Here is a 20,857-nt window from a genome sequence, read left to right as displayed (position 1 = left end):
GGATTGAGACAGGGCTGTAGGCGAGACAGGCAGTTGAGCTGCATTTAGCGCTGGATTGAGCTGAAATTACCGTTCACAGAAGCCTCGCGCGTGTGTGTGAGTGTGCGCATGCGCGCGCGGCCGCCAAGATATTCTGTCCGCGGTCCCCTCCATATTTTGGTTGCGATTTCCATGCCTGACAGGTGTTGTCCGAGGAGCGCTGGCCTTCCTTCCCACCTCCTCTGCCTCTCTCCCCCTCACCCCTTCATCCTGCACTGCTCACCCCTTCATCCTGCACAGATCCCCCCCCCATTCAACCCCACTGTCATCCCCCGCCCTCTCCCCTCACAATTTTACCTACTCCAACGAACATGCACTAATTCCCCTGCCTCAATCCATCCAATCCGCACAGATTACCTTCTCAAGCCCCCCCCCCCACACCACCATCTATCCATCCTGCACTTTCCTATTGTGCTGGAAATGGATTCAGAGCTAACATTGACTATGTTTGATAACGGAATGTAATCAAATATGTTTTAATTCCCAATGTTATTATTTGTTTTAATCCATAAAGTGGATTAATTAAATTGTGAACACGTGAAACATTAAAACTGCAGTGTTCGATTGTCACTGACACGTTATTACAGAATTCATTTTAATGGCAAATCATTGCTCTATATATGGAATATTGTGGTGCGTGGGTCTCAAAAGGAGGCACGACGTCCAGTGTTTGAGAAGCACCTTTATTGTATTCCTCCCGGTTGAAGGGAAGACGAAACCAGAGGAAGATGGCACTCAAACCCTGCCTTTTAAACCCTCCGGCTGAGGGCCGCCTCCGGACTGCACCACTCCTGTGCCGAGGGGTTCGGCAGTATAATGGCACGACCCTTAGGAGCCGCCACAGTATCACGAATGTAGTTATTTAATGAGCAACATTCATAACTATACGGTGGTTTTATCCAGGTTTTACTTCTACAGTCAGTCATATACATCACAAATTTGGTCAGGAGATATTCCAGTTGAAATTTTAATGTTAATTCTGAAGTGGGAATGATGGAAAAAGCGTTTAACAACAATTTTTTTTTTTTTAAATGGTGCTTACAAACTGGGTATCTTCATTGCCACCTACATCTAATCTGAATGTCCGGTAATGTGGCGTTTTGACACCTTTAAATATATTACCAAACATTTGCTGCATTTATGTCCTTTGGTCATCTCTTGTTAGTTGGTGTAATGTTTAACCTGTCAGATGGGTATAGTCAGTTTAAACAGCTATTATCATAAAATGCCTTTAGAAAATTTCTTGCACCCTGTATATTTTGTTGTGGATAAATTATGTGGGAAGCGAAAGTGTTTCTGTACACATAGCAATAACGACCCATGCTATGGCTATGTCATGATAATTTTCGGTCCTTCACAGAAAACATGCTTGCATCAATCTGTAGTGTGCATGGTTAAGCATATATGTTATCAAGGTCCAGGATTTATTGACACGGGTTGATCATACGCTGAATAATCCAACCACATTTTTGTTTGGAAGTGGAAAGAAATAATAAAAATTGCATTAATTGCAATGTGTATACCGTATTATAATTTTAATGCATGTCATTGTGGTATATATCATGTCTCGATTGGTGAATATGTTAGTTTGGGACTTTATTTGAAGCAGAAATAATATGTGAATGCTTCATTGAGCATAATTCCGACTGGTAACTACGCACTTCATCCGAGCATGCGTCATGGAAGCCATCTTAAATGACCACCTGAAATGTCATTTGGCAACCTAAAAAGCTGCCAAGGTTGCCCGACTGGCAACAGGGAAAAAAAGTTAAGCGAGAGCCCTGGATATAGTTACTCTGATGCAAGCTAGCCTGGACCTATTAGATAAAATGGCCTTCTGTCTCATAATAACTGTTAATTGTACAAAATTCAAACGTACTTTGGTAAAGTCTTGTAGCTTAAATTCATATGTTCAAATGTTAGCAAATACCTGTGCTTTTTACAGAGCACCAATAATAACCTTTACTCTCTTGCTATTCAGGACAGGGAACATGCTTTGATCAGTGGATGCTGACGTCGCTTTAAACACTGGATATCATCGTGCCTTATTCAACATGGGGTTTGGAAGTGACCTTCAAAATTCTCCTGAAGCTTTGTTAAAACTGCAGGAATCAGAGCTTAAATTAATGGAGACACTAAAAAAGTTAATGTCTCTAAGAGTTAAAAGTGACAAAGAGTATGCATCCTTATTACAGAACATTTGTCAGCAAGTGGAAAAGCATGAAGCATCCTCACCAGTGGATTTTGTTAGTAATATCACAAAGGTAAATTGATTGTTAACCCACAACCCTGTCCTCCGTAAATCCATCAGTGATTTTTAATTAATACCTCTGCGAGTTGTCACTCATCTGCCATTTCTTGTGAGACTGTCACGTTTTTATTTATTTACAGTCTTGGGCCTGCGTGGTACATCAAACAGAACAATTGAGCAGAATAATGAAGGCACATGCAGAAGACCTAAATGTGGGACCTTTGTACAGGCTAACCATGATGATCAAAGATAAGCAGCAAGTGAAAAAAAATTATCAGAGTATGCAACAACACCTGGAAGCTGAAATGTACAAGGTAATTTTAAAGTGCAGGCATGAGTTTGTTCTTGAGTATATATTTAGTCTTTGCATTAATTTTATTACATACCAATTGTAAGTTCCCAGTATGTGCCACTTACTCCTAATTGAGAGTTGGCCTTCTATTGTGCTGTGCTGTCGAGTGATTTTGGGCAGCATTAGAAGACAAGGCCCTGTAGGCCCTATAGCTTTGCGGTAAGGCACCATTATTTTAGATAGAATTTATTACCACACAACCAAGGTCGGTGGAATTTTGGGTTGTCAGCAGCGGTACAATAATAAAGAACACACAACCACAATAAGAATGTAACACAAACATCCACCACAGCATTCATCATTGTGGTGGAAGGCACAAAAGAAAATGTGGCCAGTCCTCCTCCATTTCCCCCCCCGTGGACAGGACCAGAGTCCAGAGTCAGTCCAGGATCGGCTCTTCCTCACCGGAGACCGCGGCTTTAAGTTGTTGTAGGCCGCAGGCCGGCGGTCGAGATTTAAAGTCTCCGCCGCAGCCAGAAGCACCGTAGACTGCAGGGCCGGCGGTCGAAGCTCCCCTTCAGGGGTGATGGTAAGTCCATGCCGGACCCGCGGTAGAAGTTGGCCGCGGGCCGGCAGTGATGGCTTCTTCTTCCCCCGGGTCCCCCACGAGGGATCCCGGGCTGTAGACGCCGCACCAGCTGGAGCTCTGCAGACCGCGGCTTCAGGCTGCGACCTCAGGCTGCCAGCTGCCCCGGGCCAGCGAAACGGAGCGCTCCCATCCAGCGAGTCCCAGCGAGGGCTCACCCGCTCCACAACGAGAGTCCACGCTGCGCCTGCCGCTGAAGCCCCGGGCGTGTCTCCGGGAAAGGCCGCGCCGATCCTTGTTGTTAGGCCACGGGGGAGGTGACCTGGAAAAAGTCGCCTCTCCGTGGAGGAGGCGACCGAAGCGGTTTCCCCCTCACCACCCCCCACACAAAACACACAAAGCACATACTTCAAAACATACTAAAAAATAAAAACTTCTTGCACTTAAATGCTCTTACAAAAAAAGCAAACATGCCATTTCCATTCCGAATTGTTTGCTGCTCTAGCATGTTGATCTTTGAAAATATGTACAAAATTACCGTGTCTATTTTAATTGTCAAATTTCACAGTCATATATTATGATTTTAAAAATATGCTGAAGTGGATGACTTCATAATTTTGCACATTTTGTATCACCTTCAATGTATTTGCCCACTCCCAAACATTTAAAGTATCGATATCAGCTTCAAACCTCTTTTTGTCCTTCTTGTACTTGCAATCCCAACTTGTTGTGTGTTGTCATCAAACGTGGAAATATGACATATGCTTCACACAGCCAAATTGCTTTTTTTGAATAACTGGTCCAGGCCATGTAGTGCCCCAATTTGGTTCCTGAATCTTGGTTCCTGGGTCCTAATTTAACGTTACTATTTTGGCAGCAGTTCTATCTTCCTGATCCAAGTCATACTATGCTATCTGATCCCGATAGCCATTCAGTTTTCACTTGAAACGTATCAGCAGATCAAACAGCAGTATATTTCTTTTCATTTCCCTGCTCACAAACATGCCTATGGCCTCTCAACTTTGTCTTTGATTTACACTACAGTTCCTAACTCATGGTTACTTAACTATAAACTCAGTGATCTGAGACCTACACATTTGAAACGTAGTTATACATGAGTTACTTAGGAAGGATGTGGTTTCACGTCCTGCCCAATTAATTCAATTGTTGAATATTGAGTTTGCTTGCGGATGAACAATGGCACTTTACAGACAATGTACAAAACAACATTTCAGTTGTTGTAACATTCAATGTTTCTGTGTGATCAATGTCACTCATTGGGGAGTATGCAGCAAATCCTTGTTTGGCAATGTCTATAACAGCCAAACATCAACCGATGTAAGAAATTTGGGGGCAAAACAGTTAATTGGAGATCCAGATGATGGCATAAATTTTAATAAAAGTATATATTTAATCAGGAATGTCCTTCCCTTTTTGGAGCATTCCTGTACTGTGAATTTGGCATTCAATGTGAAGTTGATCATTGCTCTCAAATATGCTGACAAGCCGGAGGGCAAGTTCTCATCTCATTCACAGAAAAGATAGACACCGCTTTTTAAAAAAAACTGTTTTTGTGAATATTGAAATCTGGTATCTTATTAACAGTTTGACTTCATGGAAGCATTTATCGTCACCTCAACATTAAGAATATTGCATATAAATCATGCAACTGTTCATGTTAACATTTTATATTAAGGTAACAAAGACTGAAATAGAAAAGCTGAAGTCTACCTACAGACACTTGGCAAAAGAAGCCGCGGCTGCAAAGGAAAAATATAGAGAAGCCCTTTCGAAAGGTAACAAATTAAAACTTGGAAAAGTGCTGGAAATTCATTTTTGTTTTGATCCTTTTATGATGTTTTGAAAGTGAAAAAACATTGAAATTGCACAGTGAAGTACAATTATTTTTTAGGTATTATAAATGTATATGTCATATTAAGGCGCAGGGTAGTGCAAGTAATTGTCATTGGTTTGAAAACGGTTACCCATACGTCAAATATAGATTATTTCCAGAGGATACCAAATGAGTGTGATTTAATAAAAGAAGGTAGACTTAAATGCTGGGAAACTCAGCGGGTGAGGCAGCATCTATGGAGCGAACGAATAGGTGATGTTTCGGGTCGAGACCCTTCTTCATACTGATGTGGGGGTGAGGGGGCGGGAAGAAGAAAGGAAGAGGCGGAGACAGTGGGCTGTGGGAAGATGTGGCCAGTGGTGGGATCCCGTTGGAGGTGACGAAAATGTCGGAGGATTATGTGTTGTATGTGACGGCTGGTAGGGTGGAAGGTGAGGACAAGGGAGACTCTATCCTTGTTACGAATGGGGGGGATGGGGATTGAGAGCGGAGCTACGGGATATAGAAGAGACCCTGGTGAGAGCCTCATCTATAGTTTATATTTAATTTAATAAATGTCATTTAATTTTCAAAGTCAATAGAGCTTGATATGTGAAAAGTGTAAAGAATGCAACTCTCAAAATAATTATCACATTAACTGGCTGCATTAAATTTGACATATTGCATTAATCAATAATAAGAATGTGGTGGTATTAGTGCAAATGGTAAATTATTCTTGATAATGCACCTGTTTATATTCCTCATTTATAAATTACAGGCATCCGTAAGCTGCAGTTGCAAATGTAAGTTTGACTTATAGTTACAATGCCAGGAAGAAATAATTGAATCATTCTATGCCTTGAATTTGATGGGCAAAGAAAGATTGAGGTATTTTTCCTTGCATTTACTTCAAGAACTAGCAACTTGATTCAAAGTTAAGGAAAGTGTGCAACACCTTCCCTTATCAACCACCATTACTGAACAAGACACAAAGTATTGGCACTCCTCGATACAAGATATTTTAATTTTTACGGTTACATTTCAAAAGTACTAGGTAAAAATGTATAATTTGGCCCAGAGAGTAAAACAAAGCAGAAGACTACCATAGAGTATCCATTGTGTACAGGAAAGAACTGCAGATGCTAGTTTAAATCGAAGGTAGACACAAAATTATTCAGTATGAAGCAAAGATTATAGAGGTGGGTCTCGACATGAAACGTCTCCCATTCCTTCTCTCCTGAGATGCTGCCTGTCCTGCTGAGTTACTCATTTTGTGTCTACCATAGAGTATCCATTATTGGACATGTTGCAACTGAAACTTTCCTGAGATTAAATTATGAAGTATTTTATTTTTCTAACCCCCCACCCCCAGTTACCCAATATTTTAGGTCTTCTGCTTGCACTGCCATGAATTATTCTTTGGCAGAATTGTGCTGCTAAAATTTCTTTTCCAATCTGTAAAAGAAAATGAAATGAAATGAAATGATTCAATTTATTGTCATTGTCAGTGTACAGTACAGAGACAACGAAATGCATTTTTAGCATCTCCCTTGAAAGGGAGACACAGGGCGTCGCGGTGTGCCCGCGCCTGCCGCCGTAACATTCCATTACAGGCAAAGGTGGGTGAAGTGTCTTGCCCAAGGACACAACGACAGTATGCACTCCAAGCGGGATTTGAACCGGCTACCCTCCGGTCGCCAGCCGAACTCTTAGCCCATTGTGCTATCTGTCGTCGTAAAAAGTCTTGCTTTTGGAATCTTGAAAAAGTAACTGAAGGAGAGCATTTTTTTTTTTGAAAAATGTAAACATGCATTTAACACCTGCAGTACTTGGCAGTGTTGAGAGTTAGAAACATAGAAAAAATAGGTGCAGGAGTAGGCCATTTGGCCCTTCGAGCCTGCACCACCATTCAATATGATCATGGCTGATCATCCAACTCAGTATCCTGTACCTGCCTTCTCTCCATACCCCCTGATCCCTTTAGCCCCAAAGGCCACATCTAACTCCCTCTTAAATATAGCCAATGAACTGGCCTCAACTTCTGTGGCAGAGAGTTCCAGAGATTCACCACTCTCTGTGTGTTTTTCTCATCTCGGTCCTAAACGATTTCCCCTCTATCCTTAAGCTGTGACCCCTTGTCCTGGACTTCCCCAACATTGGGAACAATCTTCCTGCATCTAGCCTGTCCAACCCCTTAAGAATTTTGTAAGTTCCCAATCTCCTAAATTCCAGCAAGTACAAGCCGAGTCTTTCTTCATATGAAAGTCCTGACATCCCAGGAATCAGTCTGGTGAACCTTGTCTGCACTCCCTCTATGGCAATAATGTCCTTCCTCAGATTTGGAGACCAAAACTGTACGCAATACTCCAGGTGTGGTCTCACCAAGACCCTGTACAACTGCAGTAGAACCTCCCTGCTCCGTACAACTGCAGTAGAACCTCCCTACTCCATACAACTGCAGTAGAACCTTCCTGCTCCTTGCAATTACACAGAAAATATCAACAAAAATGTTTCTGTCAAGGATAAAAGTTTGGGATAAAATGGTGCAAAACTAAGGCAGCTGCTTGTAAAATGTAACATAGAATTTGCTTGTTGAGCAATATTGGAAAAATAGATGTCAGACCAAAGAATTGGAAGGTGATAACTCTATGGCTGAGCTCATTGAATGGTGGGTCAACAGCGAATCAATTCACCCACATTGTATTATTAGCATTTGTAAATAATACTTTTTCTGCTTAATATTTAGTGGCTTTACCTCCGAAATTACTTGTTAATCATGACTTGCAGGACACAATATTTGGAGGCCTGAAGGGAATGTGTATTGAAATTGACTGAATATAATTACTGTATATTTTATATACTATCCATAGACAGTAAACTGATTACCTTGATGTCACTTGGCCTAACCCCTGAAGTAAAACATTTGTATAAATTCTTCTTTCATGTAATTGGAATTTTCAAATGTGACATGTATGAATTAGTTCCTTAAACACATTCCAAGTTGTGGCCTGTACATACATAATTTGTTTCAATTCATCACATTCCCAGACTTGCAGAAAAAAATTCTTATGCTTTGAATTGCTTCAGTGATGGCTGTCAGTCTAATTATATCAATATAAATATACTCCTTTATGTTTTGAAGATTTTACCTTCAGTTTGCAAGACTTTGTGCTTGTTGAGAATTCTTTAGCAAAGGAACCAAGTCAAAAAATAAAATAAACTGATAGAAACAACTGTAAAGATTGCAAAGACCTATAGAAATTATTTGTGTTACACAACCTGTGAGGCATGTGAAGTAAAATTTGATGCTGTTACTTAAATAAATTTGTTCTGCAACTCTATTCCATGCACACTTGTTATTGTTATCAGTCAACAAGAAATTATTGGTTGGCAGGCGAACCATGTATTAATTTAGAGTACATGGTTTGGTTTACTTTTGCTTTTCAGATTGCAAAATAATCTTTATAGGGCCAAATACTAGACACAAGCTGTTTATGTGCAAGAAATGGAAGCAGCAATAAGCTACCCTGCATTTCAAGCCTGCTTCACTGGAGAACATTTTTGGCTGATTTGACTTTAGCCTCAAATGCGCACCCCACTCTGTTTCCCATAACTCATAACTATCCCAATAGTTTAAAATTTTCCATTCCTGATAATTTCCTGCTCAGATCTCCATAGCGTAAATTGGCAGTGAACAGGTAGTTACTGTGCAATACATTAGGTGGTATTGGAAATGAAAACAATCTGATTAATGTAATTGGAATATTGCTTTAAAGATCCTTAGATGCAGAGATTTTAATTTGCAGCATTCTATACCACACGAGATGTGAGATATTTTCAATTAATTGTCAACATTGAAAATGTTTTCTTGCACATAATTGGAACCTATGCTAACAAGACTAATTCACATCCACCGACTTCTTTTTCTATCAATTTCCGCACAGTGCCCTAATTCTGTGAATGTAGGATTCCTTTAGGTAAACAAAAGAGCTGGAGAAACTCGGCAGGTGCGGCAGCATATATGGAGCGAAGGAAATAGGCAACGTTTCGGGCCAAAACCCTTCTTCAGACTCCTTTAGGAGAATCCTTAGTAGGATTCCTTTAAACAGGAATCAATCAATCTCATTATCTAAAGTACCTAAAGCAATTGTCAGTGCAATTTATCTTTATTACAAATCACAAAAAACGTATTTTACGAGAGTACTGTTGTAAACCTTCACTTAAGAATAAAGTAAATTATTTTTGAACAAATAAAACACCCACTTTGTTCCTGAAATCTACAACTTCTGGCCGCATATCAGCAAAGGAACAGGCCTTCGGCTCACAATGTCTGTGTCGAATATGATTTCATATTGATTTAATCCCTTCTGCCATCACATAATCCATATTCCTCCATTCATGTGCCTATTTAAAAGCCTTTTACAAGTCACAATCTCATCTTGTTCTACCGCCACCATGGCAGCGCATGCCAGGCACCTGCCACTCTCTATGCGAAAAAATATATATCCCTCTGTATATCACTGCTGAGAAGCATCCTGCCATTATCTATATTTTTACCTCACACGTGCTTCATCTGCCATTTCTCCTCCCAGACCTGCAACTGATCTATCTCAGCCTGAAGAGGGGTTTCGACCCGAAACGTCACCCATCCCTTCTCCCCAGAGATGCTGCCTGTCACGCTGATTTACTCCAGTATTTTGTGTCTACCTATGTCAGGCTATGTTCTTTGACAGCCTGCTGCATGGTCTGCAACTCTACCAATTGTTGTGCAATATCACAAATGACCCCATCTATACTATCATCCAGGATATTTATATGCAGCTGTAACATTCTCTCTATAACTCCTCCACCTTTTACCTCCCTCTGTAAGGTTTTAAACGTTGAAATACAGGAACATTGAACTGCCAGTCTCACCATATATATTATTCTGCCCCATACATATCCTCTTCATATCCTCGACCTTACCATCAATCTCTCCACTTGCTGGACCTGCTGATCTGGTTCCCACCCCTGCCTCACTTGTTTAAACCCTCCCAAGTAGCACTCAATAGACAATAGGTGCAGGAGTAGGCCATTCGGCCCTTCGAGCCAGCACCGCCATTCAATGTGATCATGGCTGATCATCCCCAATCAGTACCCCGTTCTTGCCTTCTCCCCATATCCCCCGACTCCGCTATCTTTAAGACCTCTATCTAGCTCTCTTTTGAAAGTATCCAGAGAACCTGCCTCCACCTGAGGCAGAGAATTCCACAGACTCACAACTCTCTGTGAGAAAAAGTGTTTCCTAGTCTCCATTCTAAATGGCTTACCCCTTATTGTTAAACTGTGGCCCCTGGTTCTGGATTTCCCCAACATCGGGAACATGTTTCCTGCCTCTAACATATCCAAACCCTTAATAATGTTATATGTTTCAATAAGATATCCTCTCATCCTTCTAAACTCCAGAGCATTCAAGTCCAGCCGCTCTATTTTCTCAGCATATGACAGTCCCGCCATCCCGGGAATTAACCTTGTAAACCTACGCTGCACTCCCTCAATAGCAAGAATGTCCTTCCTCAAATTAGGGGACCAAAACTGCACACAATATTCCAGGTGGTCTCACGAGGGCCCTACGCAGAAGGACTTCTTTGCTCCTATACTCAACTTCTCTTGTTATAAAGACCAACATGCCATTCGCTTTCTTCACTGCCTGCTGTACCTGCACGCTTACTTTCATTGACTGATGAACAAGGATTCCTAGACCCCGTTGTATTTCCCCTTTTCTCAACTTTACACCATTTAGATAGTAATCTGCCTTCCTGTTTTTGCTACCACAGTGGATAACCTCACATTTATCCACACTAAATTGCATCTACCATGCATCTGCCCACTCACCCAACCTGTCCAAGTCACCCTGCATTCTCATAGCATCCTCCTCACAATTCACTGCCACCCAGCTTTGTGTCATCTGCAAATTTGCTAATGTTACTTTGAATCCCTTCATCCAAATCATTGATGTATATTGTAAATAGCTGCGGTCCCAGCACCGAGCCTTGCGGTACCCCACTAGTCACTGCCCGCCATTCTGAAAGGGACCTGTTAATCCCTACTCATTGTTTCCTATCTGCCAACCAATTTTCTATCCATGTCAGCACTCTACCCCCAATACCATGTGCCCTAATTTTGCTCACTAATCTCCTATGTGGGACCTTTTCAAATGCTTTCTAAAATTCCAGGTACACTACATCTCTCCCTTGTCCAATTTCCTAGTTACATTCTCAAAAAAACACTCACAAACCTTCCTGTGAGGATAATGATTCCCCTGCGGTTCGGGTGCAATCTGTCCCTCTTGTACTGATACCACCTGCCCTAAAAGAGAGCCCAATGATCCATATATCTGAAAACCTCCCTCCTACATCAGCTCCTTTGCCATGTATTGAATTGCACTGTCATTCTCTTTCTTGCCTCACTAGCTCGAAGGGCAGATGATAATCCTGAGATTACAACCCTGGAGGTCCTGTTTTTTAACCAGCTACTTAACACTAAATTCTCTTGGTAAGACCGCATCTTCCTTCCTACCTATGCCATTGGTAATAATATGGACCACAATCTCTAACTGCTTACCCTTCTCTCTGAGGATGTCCTGTGCCCACTTAGAGCCACCCTTGACCCTGGCACCAGGGAGGCAACACCGCACTCTGCATTCATGCTTGCAGCTACAGAAATGCTCGTCTTTATCCTTGACTATTGAATTCCCTGTTATCATTGCTTGCAAACCAAATTCCTCGTATGCTGCAAAACATATGTGGCTAATAAAGTAAGTATGAGTAGATATAACCCTTCCCTGTTGTTCTGCAGAGCAAGATGTTCTGTCTCTGGCTGCTATTTGATCCTGAGAGAGCATTCTCCCCAACTTTAGCCAAACTGGTATAGCTTTTTCAGAGGGCGATAGCTTCAGGAGACTTCTGTACTACCTGCCTAATTCTCCTACCGGTTGCCTACCTATCTGGCTGAACCTTTGGTGTAGCCAATGCCCTTCTTCAGGCTGAAGGGTCTCGACCCGAAACGTCACCCATTCCTTCTCTCCGGAGATGCTGCCTGTTCCGCTGAGTTAGTCCAGTATTTTGTGTCTATCTTCAGTTTAAGCCAGCATCTACAGTTCTTTCCTACACATTACCTTGTTCTTACCTTGAGTCTGTATGCCCTCTTCACCAAAGCCCAGTGTTAAGCGATGCCTACACTTTGACCTACCAGCAGCACTTCTAGCTTGTGGTATGATCTAGATTTGTGGAATTGAGCATGACTTGAGGTTAATGTTTGCAGAATTTTGTAGTATATTTTCGAAAACAATGGAGTTTCTGAAGGTTATACTTTTTGTGTTTTCTGCCCACTATCAGGTAAAGAGACTGAAAAGGCCAAAGACAGATTTGACAAGGCCACAATGAAACTCCATAATCTACACAACCAATATGTCCTGGCAGTGAAAGGCGCCCAGTTACATCAGGAACAATATTATGATAAAGTTCTTCCTCTTCTCCTCGATTCTCTTCAGAAGATGCAAGAGGAAATGATTCTTGCATTGTAAGAAATATTCCAGATAATTCATCTAACAGTTTTATAAAAGACTGATATATTTTTGAGTACTGTAATATTTTGGAAATGTAAATGGCCAAACAATGCATAGATTCTAATTTGAAGGAACTGATCTTTTAATAAAAAGTTGTTCTCCTTTTTTATGTGCAACATTGGAATGCAATAAGAATTGTTATTGAAAGTAAAACAAATTTTTTTAAAAACTACAGATACTGGAAATATAATTGAAATGCTAGATAAACTTAGCAGGTCAGGCTGCATCTGTGGGAAGAAAAACAGAACTAATGTTTTGAATCAAAGGCCCTTGATCAGAACTGGGAAAGACACCAAAGTAGCGATAAAACGTGGAGAAGGTGAGGAGTGAGCATGTCTCCCTCTGTTTTTGGCAATTCGTACATATTGTCAATGTTCTCACACAAACTGCTTCCATTCACTTATTCAGTGGATACCCCTGTTCATAGCCTATCCTCATGTTTGGCCTAATCAGAGACGTCCCTCCCTGCAGTTTAACAAGCTCCTCTGTGTCCTTTGCAGTTCTGATAAAAGTTGTTACTACACTTGTTAATGGTAAAAATGTATTTCTTTCCAACCAAAATCTAGTCCCGACTTCCCTAAAATTTGCAGTCTTTCCATGTGTGGCAGAGGTTCATCTGCACCTCCTCCAACCTCATTTATTGCATCAGCTGCTCTAGATGTCAGCTGCTCTACATCGGTGAGACCAAGTGTAGGCTTGGTGATCGCTTCGCCCAACACCTACGCTTGGTTCGCCCTAACCAACCTGATCTCCCGGTGGCTCAGCACTTCAACTCCACCTCCCATTCTGAATCCGACCTTTCTGTCCTGGGCCTTCTCCATGGCCAGAGTGAGGACCACCGTAAATTGGAGGAGCAGCGCCTCATATTCCGCTTGGGCAGTTTGCACCCCAGCGGTATGAACATTGACTTCTCTAATTTCAGGTAGTTCCTACTTTCTCCTCCCCTTCTCAGCTCTCTCTCAGCCCACTGTCTCCACCCTCACATCAGTCTGAAGAAGGGTCTTGACACGAAACGTTGCCTATTTCCTTAGCTCCATAGATGCTGCCTCACCCACTGAGTTTCTCCAGCATTTTTGTCTACCTTCGATTTTCCAGCATCTGCAGTTCCTTCTTAAACTAATTTCAAACTCTTGTCGTATTCCTGTTTCACTTGTTTCTCTGCAACGGTTTAAAAATTTTTTACTTTAGCATGTTGATGAAGTTATAAATGTAGCTCTCTTGGCTAAAAATAACATGCTTGGAATTGGATAAATTTGAATGATAGTTCAGATGTGGTCACATTCCTGCCATCAACATACTGCTGAATTTATAAAACTAGTTTTACTACTGAAAATTTAGGTACGCATGGGAGCTAGGTAAACAAAAAATCTGTTTAAATTAGGGTGAAAGATTCAGTTGTAGTTTTTTTGGTCAGGATTGGTTTTGCTTGCAACTCCTGAAGAATGTGGTGCTGATATGGGATTTGTTTTGTGAGGGAGAAGACCTTGAGTGTAATGCTACTGGCTACCAGATCATGTTATTTTGACTAAGCTAATAGACACATGCATATTTGACTTAAGTACCACTTGCCAACACAGGTAGGGGGGTGGGGGTTTATTTTTTCCTTGTTTTGTGAATTTGACAGTTTTAGTTTCATTACATGTTTAAAATGTTGCTATTCGGCCTACTTAGTCCGATGGAGAAATCTTCAAATCCGAATAACCTAATATTTAATATCTGTCAAAGTAGTAAGAAGTCTCATAAATTACAACACAGAACTGTGGTTAATAGCACTAAAGTCTTTTTAGGAAAATTGACCAAAATAATGACAAATGAAAGGGGTATTGACCCAGGAAATATAGAATATTGTCTTTCCTAAATAACTATACTTATTCAATGCTTGTAAATATTACTAGGGGCAACAATGTAAAACATTTATCAGAGCTTGAAAGTGAGTAGGTCACCCCTCAGCATCCTATGTTCCAGTGAGAGTAAACCCAGCCTACATATTCCCTCTTCTTAACTGTAACCATCCATTCCAGGCAACATTCTGGTGAAACTCTTCTGTGCTCTCTCTATTATCACATGCCTTCTGTGGTATGGCAACCAAAATCTATATAATACAGCGGGGGCAGTCTAAACAATGGTTTGTACATCTGCCATGTTCCTTCTCAGCTCTCAGCCTATGAAGGCAAGCAACCAAATGCCTTTAACACTTCAAGATCTCTTTGTACATCAACAATCCCAGGTCCCTAGTGTTTAGTTACATGTCTGACCAGAACTTGACTTCCAAAGCTGCATTACCTCACATTTGTCTGAATTAAATCCTTTTACCCCCACTTCTCTTAACATTCCAGTTGAACATTGTTCCCCTCTATCCTTCATTATCTACTACTTGACCATCTTTTTGTGTTACCTGCAAATTTACGAAAACATATCTCTGCGCTCTCATCCTAGTTATTTGTATTTAATATAATTACATACAACAAAGGTCCCAGCACCGATCCCTGTTACAGACTTCCAAACAGAAAACCACTTGTTCACCACTATGCCTCCTGTCTCCCAGGCAATTTTGGATCCAGTTTGTCAACAAGGATTCGGATCTCTTGTACCTTAATATTCTTTAAATTGTTTTATGAGGAACCTTTTCCACCTTTATGTTTTTCATTTCTTGGAATACCAATTGGGGATATAGAATTGCGATGTGGTTTTGGTTAACTTTTCTTCACTAAATCTTTTAAAAATGATGGAGTAGAATTGTGATCAACCAGGCTGCTTTATCCTTGATGAAATGGTGTTAAAGTTCATACACTTTGTAGGTACATCGGTTAACTGGAGAGTGATTTGCGTAGAATGGAAAGACTGAGAAGTTGTGAGTTAAGTCGCATTTGTGGAATTCCCTGCCACAGAGGGCAGTGGAGGCCAAGTCACTGGATGGATTTAAGAGAGAGAGAGATAGAGCTCTAGGGGCTAGTGGGATCAAGGGATATGGGGAGAAGGCAGACACGGGTTATTGATTGGGGACGATCAGCCATGATCACAATGAATGGCGATGCTGGCTGGAAGGGCCGAATGGCCTCCTCCTGCACCTATTTTCTATGTTTCTAAGTCACTTTGCTGGAGAATACAACACCACTATCCAGCGTTTGTGTTTGGGCCAGTTAATTTTCTGGTCAACGTTAAGCCCAGGAATAAGGGTGCTGGCAAATTCAACAAACGTAATGCATTTTGAATGTTATGATGAAGTGATTAGACTATCTATTCGAGGTGGTGCGTATAAGTTACTTGCTGCTTTTCAGTGCAGAGCTGACTGTTATCTAAGTCTTGATGCTTTGTGATCTGGGAGACCATAAAAAGTACACATTGCTGCAATTATTAGTGAACGTCCCTCCATTATTCCCAGATAAAGTTCATTGGTGAAGTCCCTGACAGTGCTGTAGCCAAAGTGAACTGCTGCAGGGCCAACATGTAAATAAGATAGCCATCTACAATCACTGTAATCTTCCCATTTGATAGATGCAACTTCAAATAGTCTATGGGCGGCACAGTTGTGCGGCGATATGGTTGCTGCCTTACAATGTCAGAGACTCTGGTTCGATTCTGACTCAATTTTTTTCCTTCCTGCTTCAGTATGAAGCATTTGACCTAAGTTCAACATGGGCTGTCAGTTGTAACTTCTGGAATCTAGCTCTTTTGTCCATATTTTAGCCAATTTTGTCAAAGTCATTGTAATGAACAAAATTAATCCAAGCTGGACCCAAGGGTTCAACCTTGTTGATCAGGTGATTGGAGAATGCCCTACTTGATAATGCTGTCAATTAACTCTTCTTTCATGTTATTGATAATACAATGTACACTATTGCAGCTTGTCTAGTTTTATGAGACTGTTTATCACAATTTATTGTGTATGTACCAGTATTTAAGCCTCGTGAGAACATTTGTCTAGAGGCACTGATAGTTTAGGATTGCAAACCTCACACTGTTTGAGATCTATGGGCTGAGATGCTTGTCTCTGTGCTGTACCCTTTTCTGTTTTATGTTCTATTGTTCTGGGGTTTTGCTGATTTGGACGTAATAGAAGGTGATGGGAAGTAAAAGAGATGGAAGAGTTGCATTACAAATCAAGGAACATGTCATAGCTGCACTCGGGAGGAATCATCCCTGCGGCAATATGGGTAGACATAAGTAAGGTGCAATCACTCTGATGGGATTATAGCATAGGCTAGTGGAACAGATATATAGACATACCAAGGAAAGATGTAAAAGTAACATGGTTGTCGTAATGTGTGACATTAAATTCCACAAAATCAACAGCGCCTTCCTTCATTAAAGACGCTTGGATGAGATAGAATTTGTTAGTTGTCTCCAAGAGAGTTTGTTGAAAAGTTTAGTTTAGTTTAGAGATACAGCGCGGAAACTGGCCCTTCGGCCCACCGCGCCGACCAGCGATCCCCACGCACTAACGTTATCCTATACACACTAGGGGCAATGTATACAAAGTCAATTAACTTACAAACCTGTACGTCTTTGGAGTGTGGGAGGAAACCGGAGCACCCAGAGAAAACCCACGCAGGTCATGGGAAGATCGTACAAATTTTGTACTGACAGCACCTGAAGTCGGGATTGAACCCAAGTCTTTGGCGCTGTAAGGCAGCAACTCTACCGCTGCGCCACCATGCCGCCCGATATAGGCATAGTCAAAATGGAAGAGGGACCATACTAGATCTGGTATTGGGAAATGAGACTGACCAGCCGACTGGTGGTTCAGTAGGAGAGCATCTTGGGAACAGTGATCAAGAATGTTTTTAAGAAGGAACTGCAGATGCTGGAAAATCGAAGGTAGACAAAAATGCTGGAGAAACTCAGCGGGTGCAGCGGCATCTATGGGGCGAAGGAAATAGGCAACGTTTCGGGCCGAAACCCTTCTCTTGGATTCAGAGGATGTAGGCGAGGTACTAAAAAGATACTTTGCATCGGAACTCAGCAAGGAAAAGGGCTTGATGGATTGTGAGACTAGTGTGAGCTATACTAATACGCCCAGGCATTCAAAATCAAGTAGGCTGGTGAGCTTCGCATCAATAATAGAAAAGCTATTGGAGAGGATTCTTAAGGATAGAATTTATCTACATTTGAACCAGTATGGAGAAGTAGGGCCAGTCTGTTAACATTTTGTGATATTGGAAGGACATGTTCTTAACACTATGATTCTATTATGTCCAACCATTTTGTTTCATTGTGTCACATGAGAAACACAGGTCAGTGAGATTAATAAGACAGGTCAGTGAGATTCTCTCCATATTCCCTGATCCCTTTAGCCACATCTAACTCCCTCTTAAATATAGCCAATGAACTGGCCTCAACTACCTTCTGTGGCAGAAAATTCCAGAGATTCACCACTCTGTGTGAAAAATGTTTTTCTCATCTCGGTCCTAAAGGATTTCCCCTTTATCCTTAAACTGTGAGCCCCTTGTCCTGGACCTCCCCAACATCGGGAACAATCTTCCTGCATCTAGCCTGTCCAACCCCTTAAGAATTTTGTAAGTTTCTATAGGATCCCCCCTCAATCTTCTAAATTCTAGCGAGGACAAGCCGAGTCTAACCAGTCTTTCTTCATATGAAAGTCCTGATCAAAGAGGTTATACTTGTTCATCAATAACCCAATGCTTGCTTTAGTTTCTGACTAGATCAATTAGACTTGGAACATGTTAGAACCCAGGTACAAAGTGAAAGTTAAGCTAAATTTCAGTGATTATGGAGAGAGTGATCACAATTGACACCAAAGCAATATTTATTTAATACAGTTGCGCCATTAAAAACTGTCAGGAGCAAGTGGAGGGAAAATTATTGTGGCTGGGATACATGCTTGTTGCTGATGATGGTTTATTATGTATCATCAGAGTGCCATCCATGGATGCCAACTCTATGAAGCTTATTCATGAATGACTTCCCATCAATTTCTCATCTCGGTCCAAATCAATTGTTAAATCAGAAATGAAGTTGCTGGCTCCATTTACCACAATTCTGGTAACGCTTGTATGCACCGAGACTTGGATGTTGTCTGGGTTTCAAATGACGTTCCAGATATGGAGTCCAGTCATCAACTTTGCATTCAATAGCACTTCCATGAATATACAGGCGAAGTTGCCATTAGTTCAAGTACAGCAGCTATGCAACTGGTGCTATTGGTAGAATAGAACTGTGACTGGGTATTATGGAGCTTTGAGAGGGAAGCTACATAATACCCACTTGCCTAGATGTTTGTATAGCAATTCCACTCGAATGTAAGTAGCACCGTGGAGAAATTGGTCTGATTGATTAATACTTAAACCATTAACTTCAGCACAGGTTGTCCACAGTTTCCAACCTAAAAAGTTCTGACATATCCAGCCAGTACTTATGAGCAGGTTTTTGAGAGACAGGCAGGACAGATTGGTGGGCTGCTACGAGGCAGCAGATGACTATTGCTGATACGAGCTGGAATTTTGCCATGTCAATAGACAAAAGACAAGAGACAATAGGTGCAGGAGTAGGCCATTCGGCCCTTCAAGCCAGCACCGCCATCCAAGAAGAATATATTCTAGTTACTATGTTGGTGTCCATTTTGCGAAACGTAGCTGGACCCAGCAGTTGTACATTTCAAAGCCATCAATAATATTGAAAACCTTGCCTGCGGTAAAATCTTTTAAAAGAGTATCATTGTTAGCCCAAGATATGCACAGGCTCACATTGTTAATATCAGTTTTATTCTTAGCATTGGCAAACTGAGATTCAACATGTTTTTCCAGGCTATCTATCCCTATGCCACCTCTGCTGGCATCTTCTGTGTAGGAACCCAGTTTGCAGCTGCATTTCTGACGTGAACTGCTTGGGTTATGAACAGTTCTTAGGAATGGACCTCGGGAGAAGCTGTATCCCATTTCCATTGTTGGCATACTAAGGCTGTGACACATGTTATAGATGTGTGACACATGTTGTAGAACTTTGGAGCAATTTGGAAAACCAGTAGATGGAAAGGTTTATCAGTACCTCCAAATCTCATCCGATCCTGAATTGAACATTTTGCATGATTAAGGATGGGGTCAAAATCATAGATCTCTCCATATAACAGCCCTGCCACAAGATGGTTGTGATAGTAAAGATAGAATTCATTACCTTGACAGCAAACAGCTTCAAATGATGGCAGGACTGTATTTTAAGCATTCTTAGTCATCTGTCGTTGGAACTTGCATAAAAGTAAGTCCAAGCATGTTGAAGATTCATTTTCATTCTAAATTCATTATTGCACCATGTACAAAATGGATCTGACTACCCACTATGAATTGTCTTAAGCTCTGAAATGTGAATGACAAATTATTTACCTTAACCTAAAGAAGCCCTAAAAGATTATTATAAATGAATCCCTTTTCAACAATTTACAACAGATTGATAAAATACATCTATTGATGCTCCTGAACACATCATCATTGGTGTAACCTGGGGTCATTAGGTGTTTCGGGTCTTTCAACATCAGACACCCTCACCCAGGCGACCCAGCCGTGGTTGATCAGACCACGACTTGTGTTCAGATGGCAATCCGCTCCGCCCCATGGACCTTCTCTCCTGATCCAGAACCATCTCAAGGCTTTCTTCCGCTGTGGGTGTTCTTGATGGCTCTTCTCCTCTCCATTCTGTTGATGCCCAGTGCACTTAAGGCTTTGTAGAGCAATTGCCCTGCAAAACCTCTGCAGCCAACCTCGATGGGCATACATGTTCAGGGACTCCAGCGCTGGCTCAGGCAGGGGTCCTCTCCAGTGGAGAGCCGGCGAAACCCGTGCCCAGTGCCATTAGCAGTGCTTTGTAGAGCGGCCTGAAATGTTGCCCTGCATAAACCTCTGCAGCCTTTTTTGTGTACCTCGATGGGCATACACCTTGCCTTCCAGCCCTGCTTACTGCAGTCTATGGCCAGCTCTTCATACTTGGTCTTCTTCCTCTCGTGGGCCTCCTCCAGACAGTCCTCCCACGGCACTGTCAGTTCCAACAAGACAATGTTTTTGGTCGCCTCTGAGACCAGGAGGATATCTGGCCTCAGGGTGGTTGTTTCCCATGCTGATGGCTTCTGCAATGGATTTAAAAACCTGATCGTGACGCCAGGTGTACCGGCCCTGCCCAAGAGCCTTTGGGCAACAGCTCAGGATGTGTTCCAATGTCCCCTTGCCTGAGCATTGCGGGCAATCCAGAGATTCCGCTTTGCCCCAGATGAAGAGGTTTGATGGGCTGGGCAGGACATCATA

The 20,857-nt window shown here is 41.7% G+C and overlaps 1 protein-coding gene across 2 annotated transcripts in view; it reads left to right on the top strand.

Moving 5' to 3' along the window:
• The window catches only part of fer (fer (fps/fes related) tyrosine kinase), a 129,624-nt gene that overhangs the window by 25,407 nt on the left and 83,360 nt on the right, over positions 1-20,857 (top strand). Inside the window, exons 2-5 of one of the 2 annotated variants that reach the window (XM_055633230.1) lie at positions 2,021-2,303; positions 2,431-2,604; positions 4,865-4,964; positions 12,379-12,562. In XM_055633230.1, coding sequence (XP_055489205.1) covers positions 2,094-2,303; positions 2,431-2,604; positions 4,865-4,964; positions 12,379-12,562 — 668 coding nt within the window. In that variant the 5' untranslated portion in view covers positions 2,021-2,093. The remainder of the gene's footprint in view (positions 1-2,020; positions 2,304-2,430; positions 2,605-4,864; positions 4,965-12,378; positions 12,563-20,857) is intronic. The other variant, XR_008723236.1, reaches the window with a different exon arrangement.

The sequence above is a fragment of the Leucoraja erinacea genome, chromosome 3 (genome assembly GCF_028641065.1).
Source record: "Leucoraja erinacea ecotype New England chromosome 3, Leri_hhj_1, whole genome shotgun sequence".
NCBI lineage: Eukaryota > Metazoa > Chordata > Chondrichthyes > Rajiformes > Rajidae > Leucoraja > Leucoraja erinaceus.
This window is presented reverse-complemented; position numbering and strand designations above follow the sequence as displayed.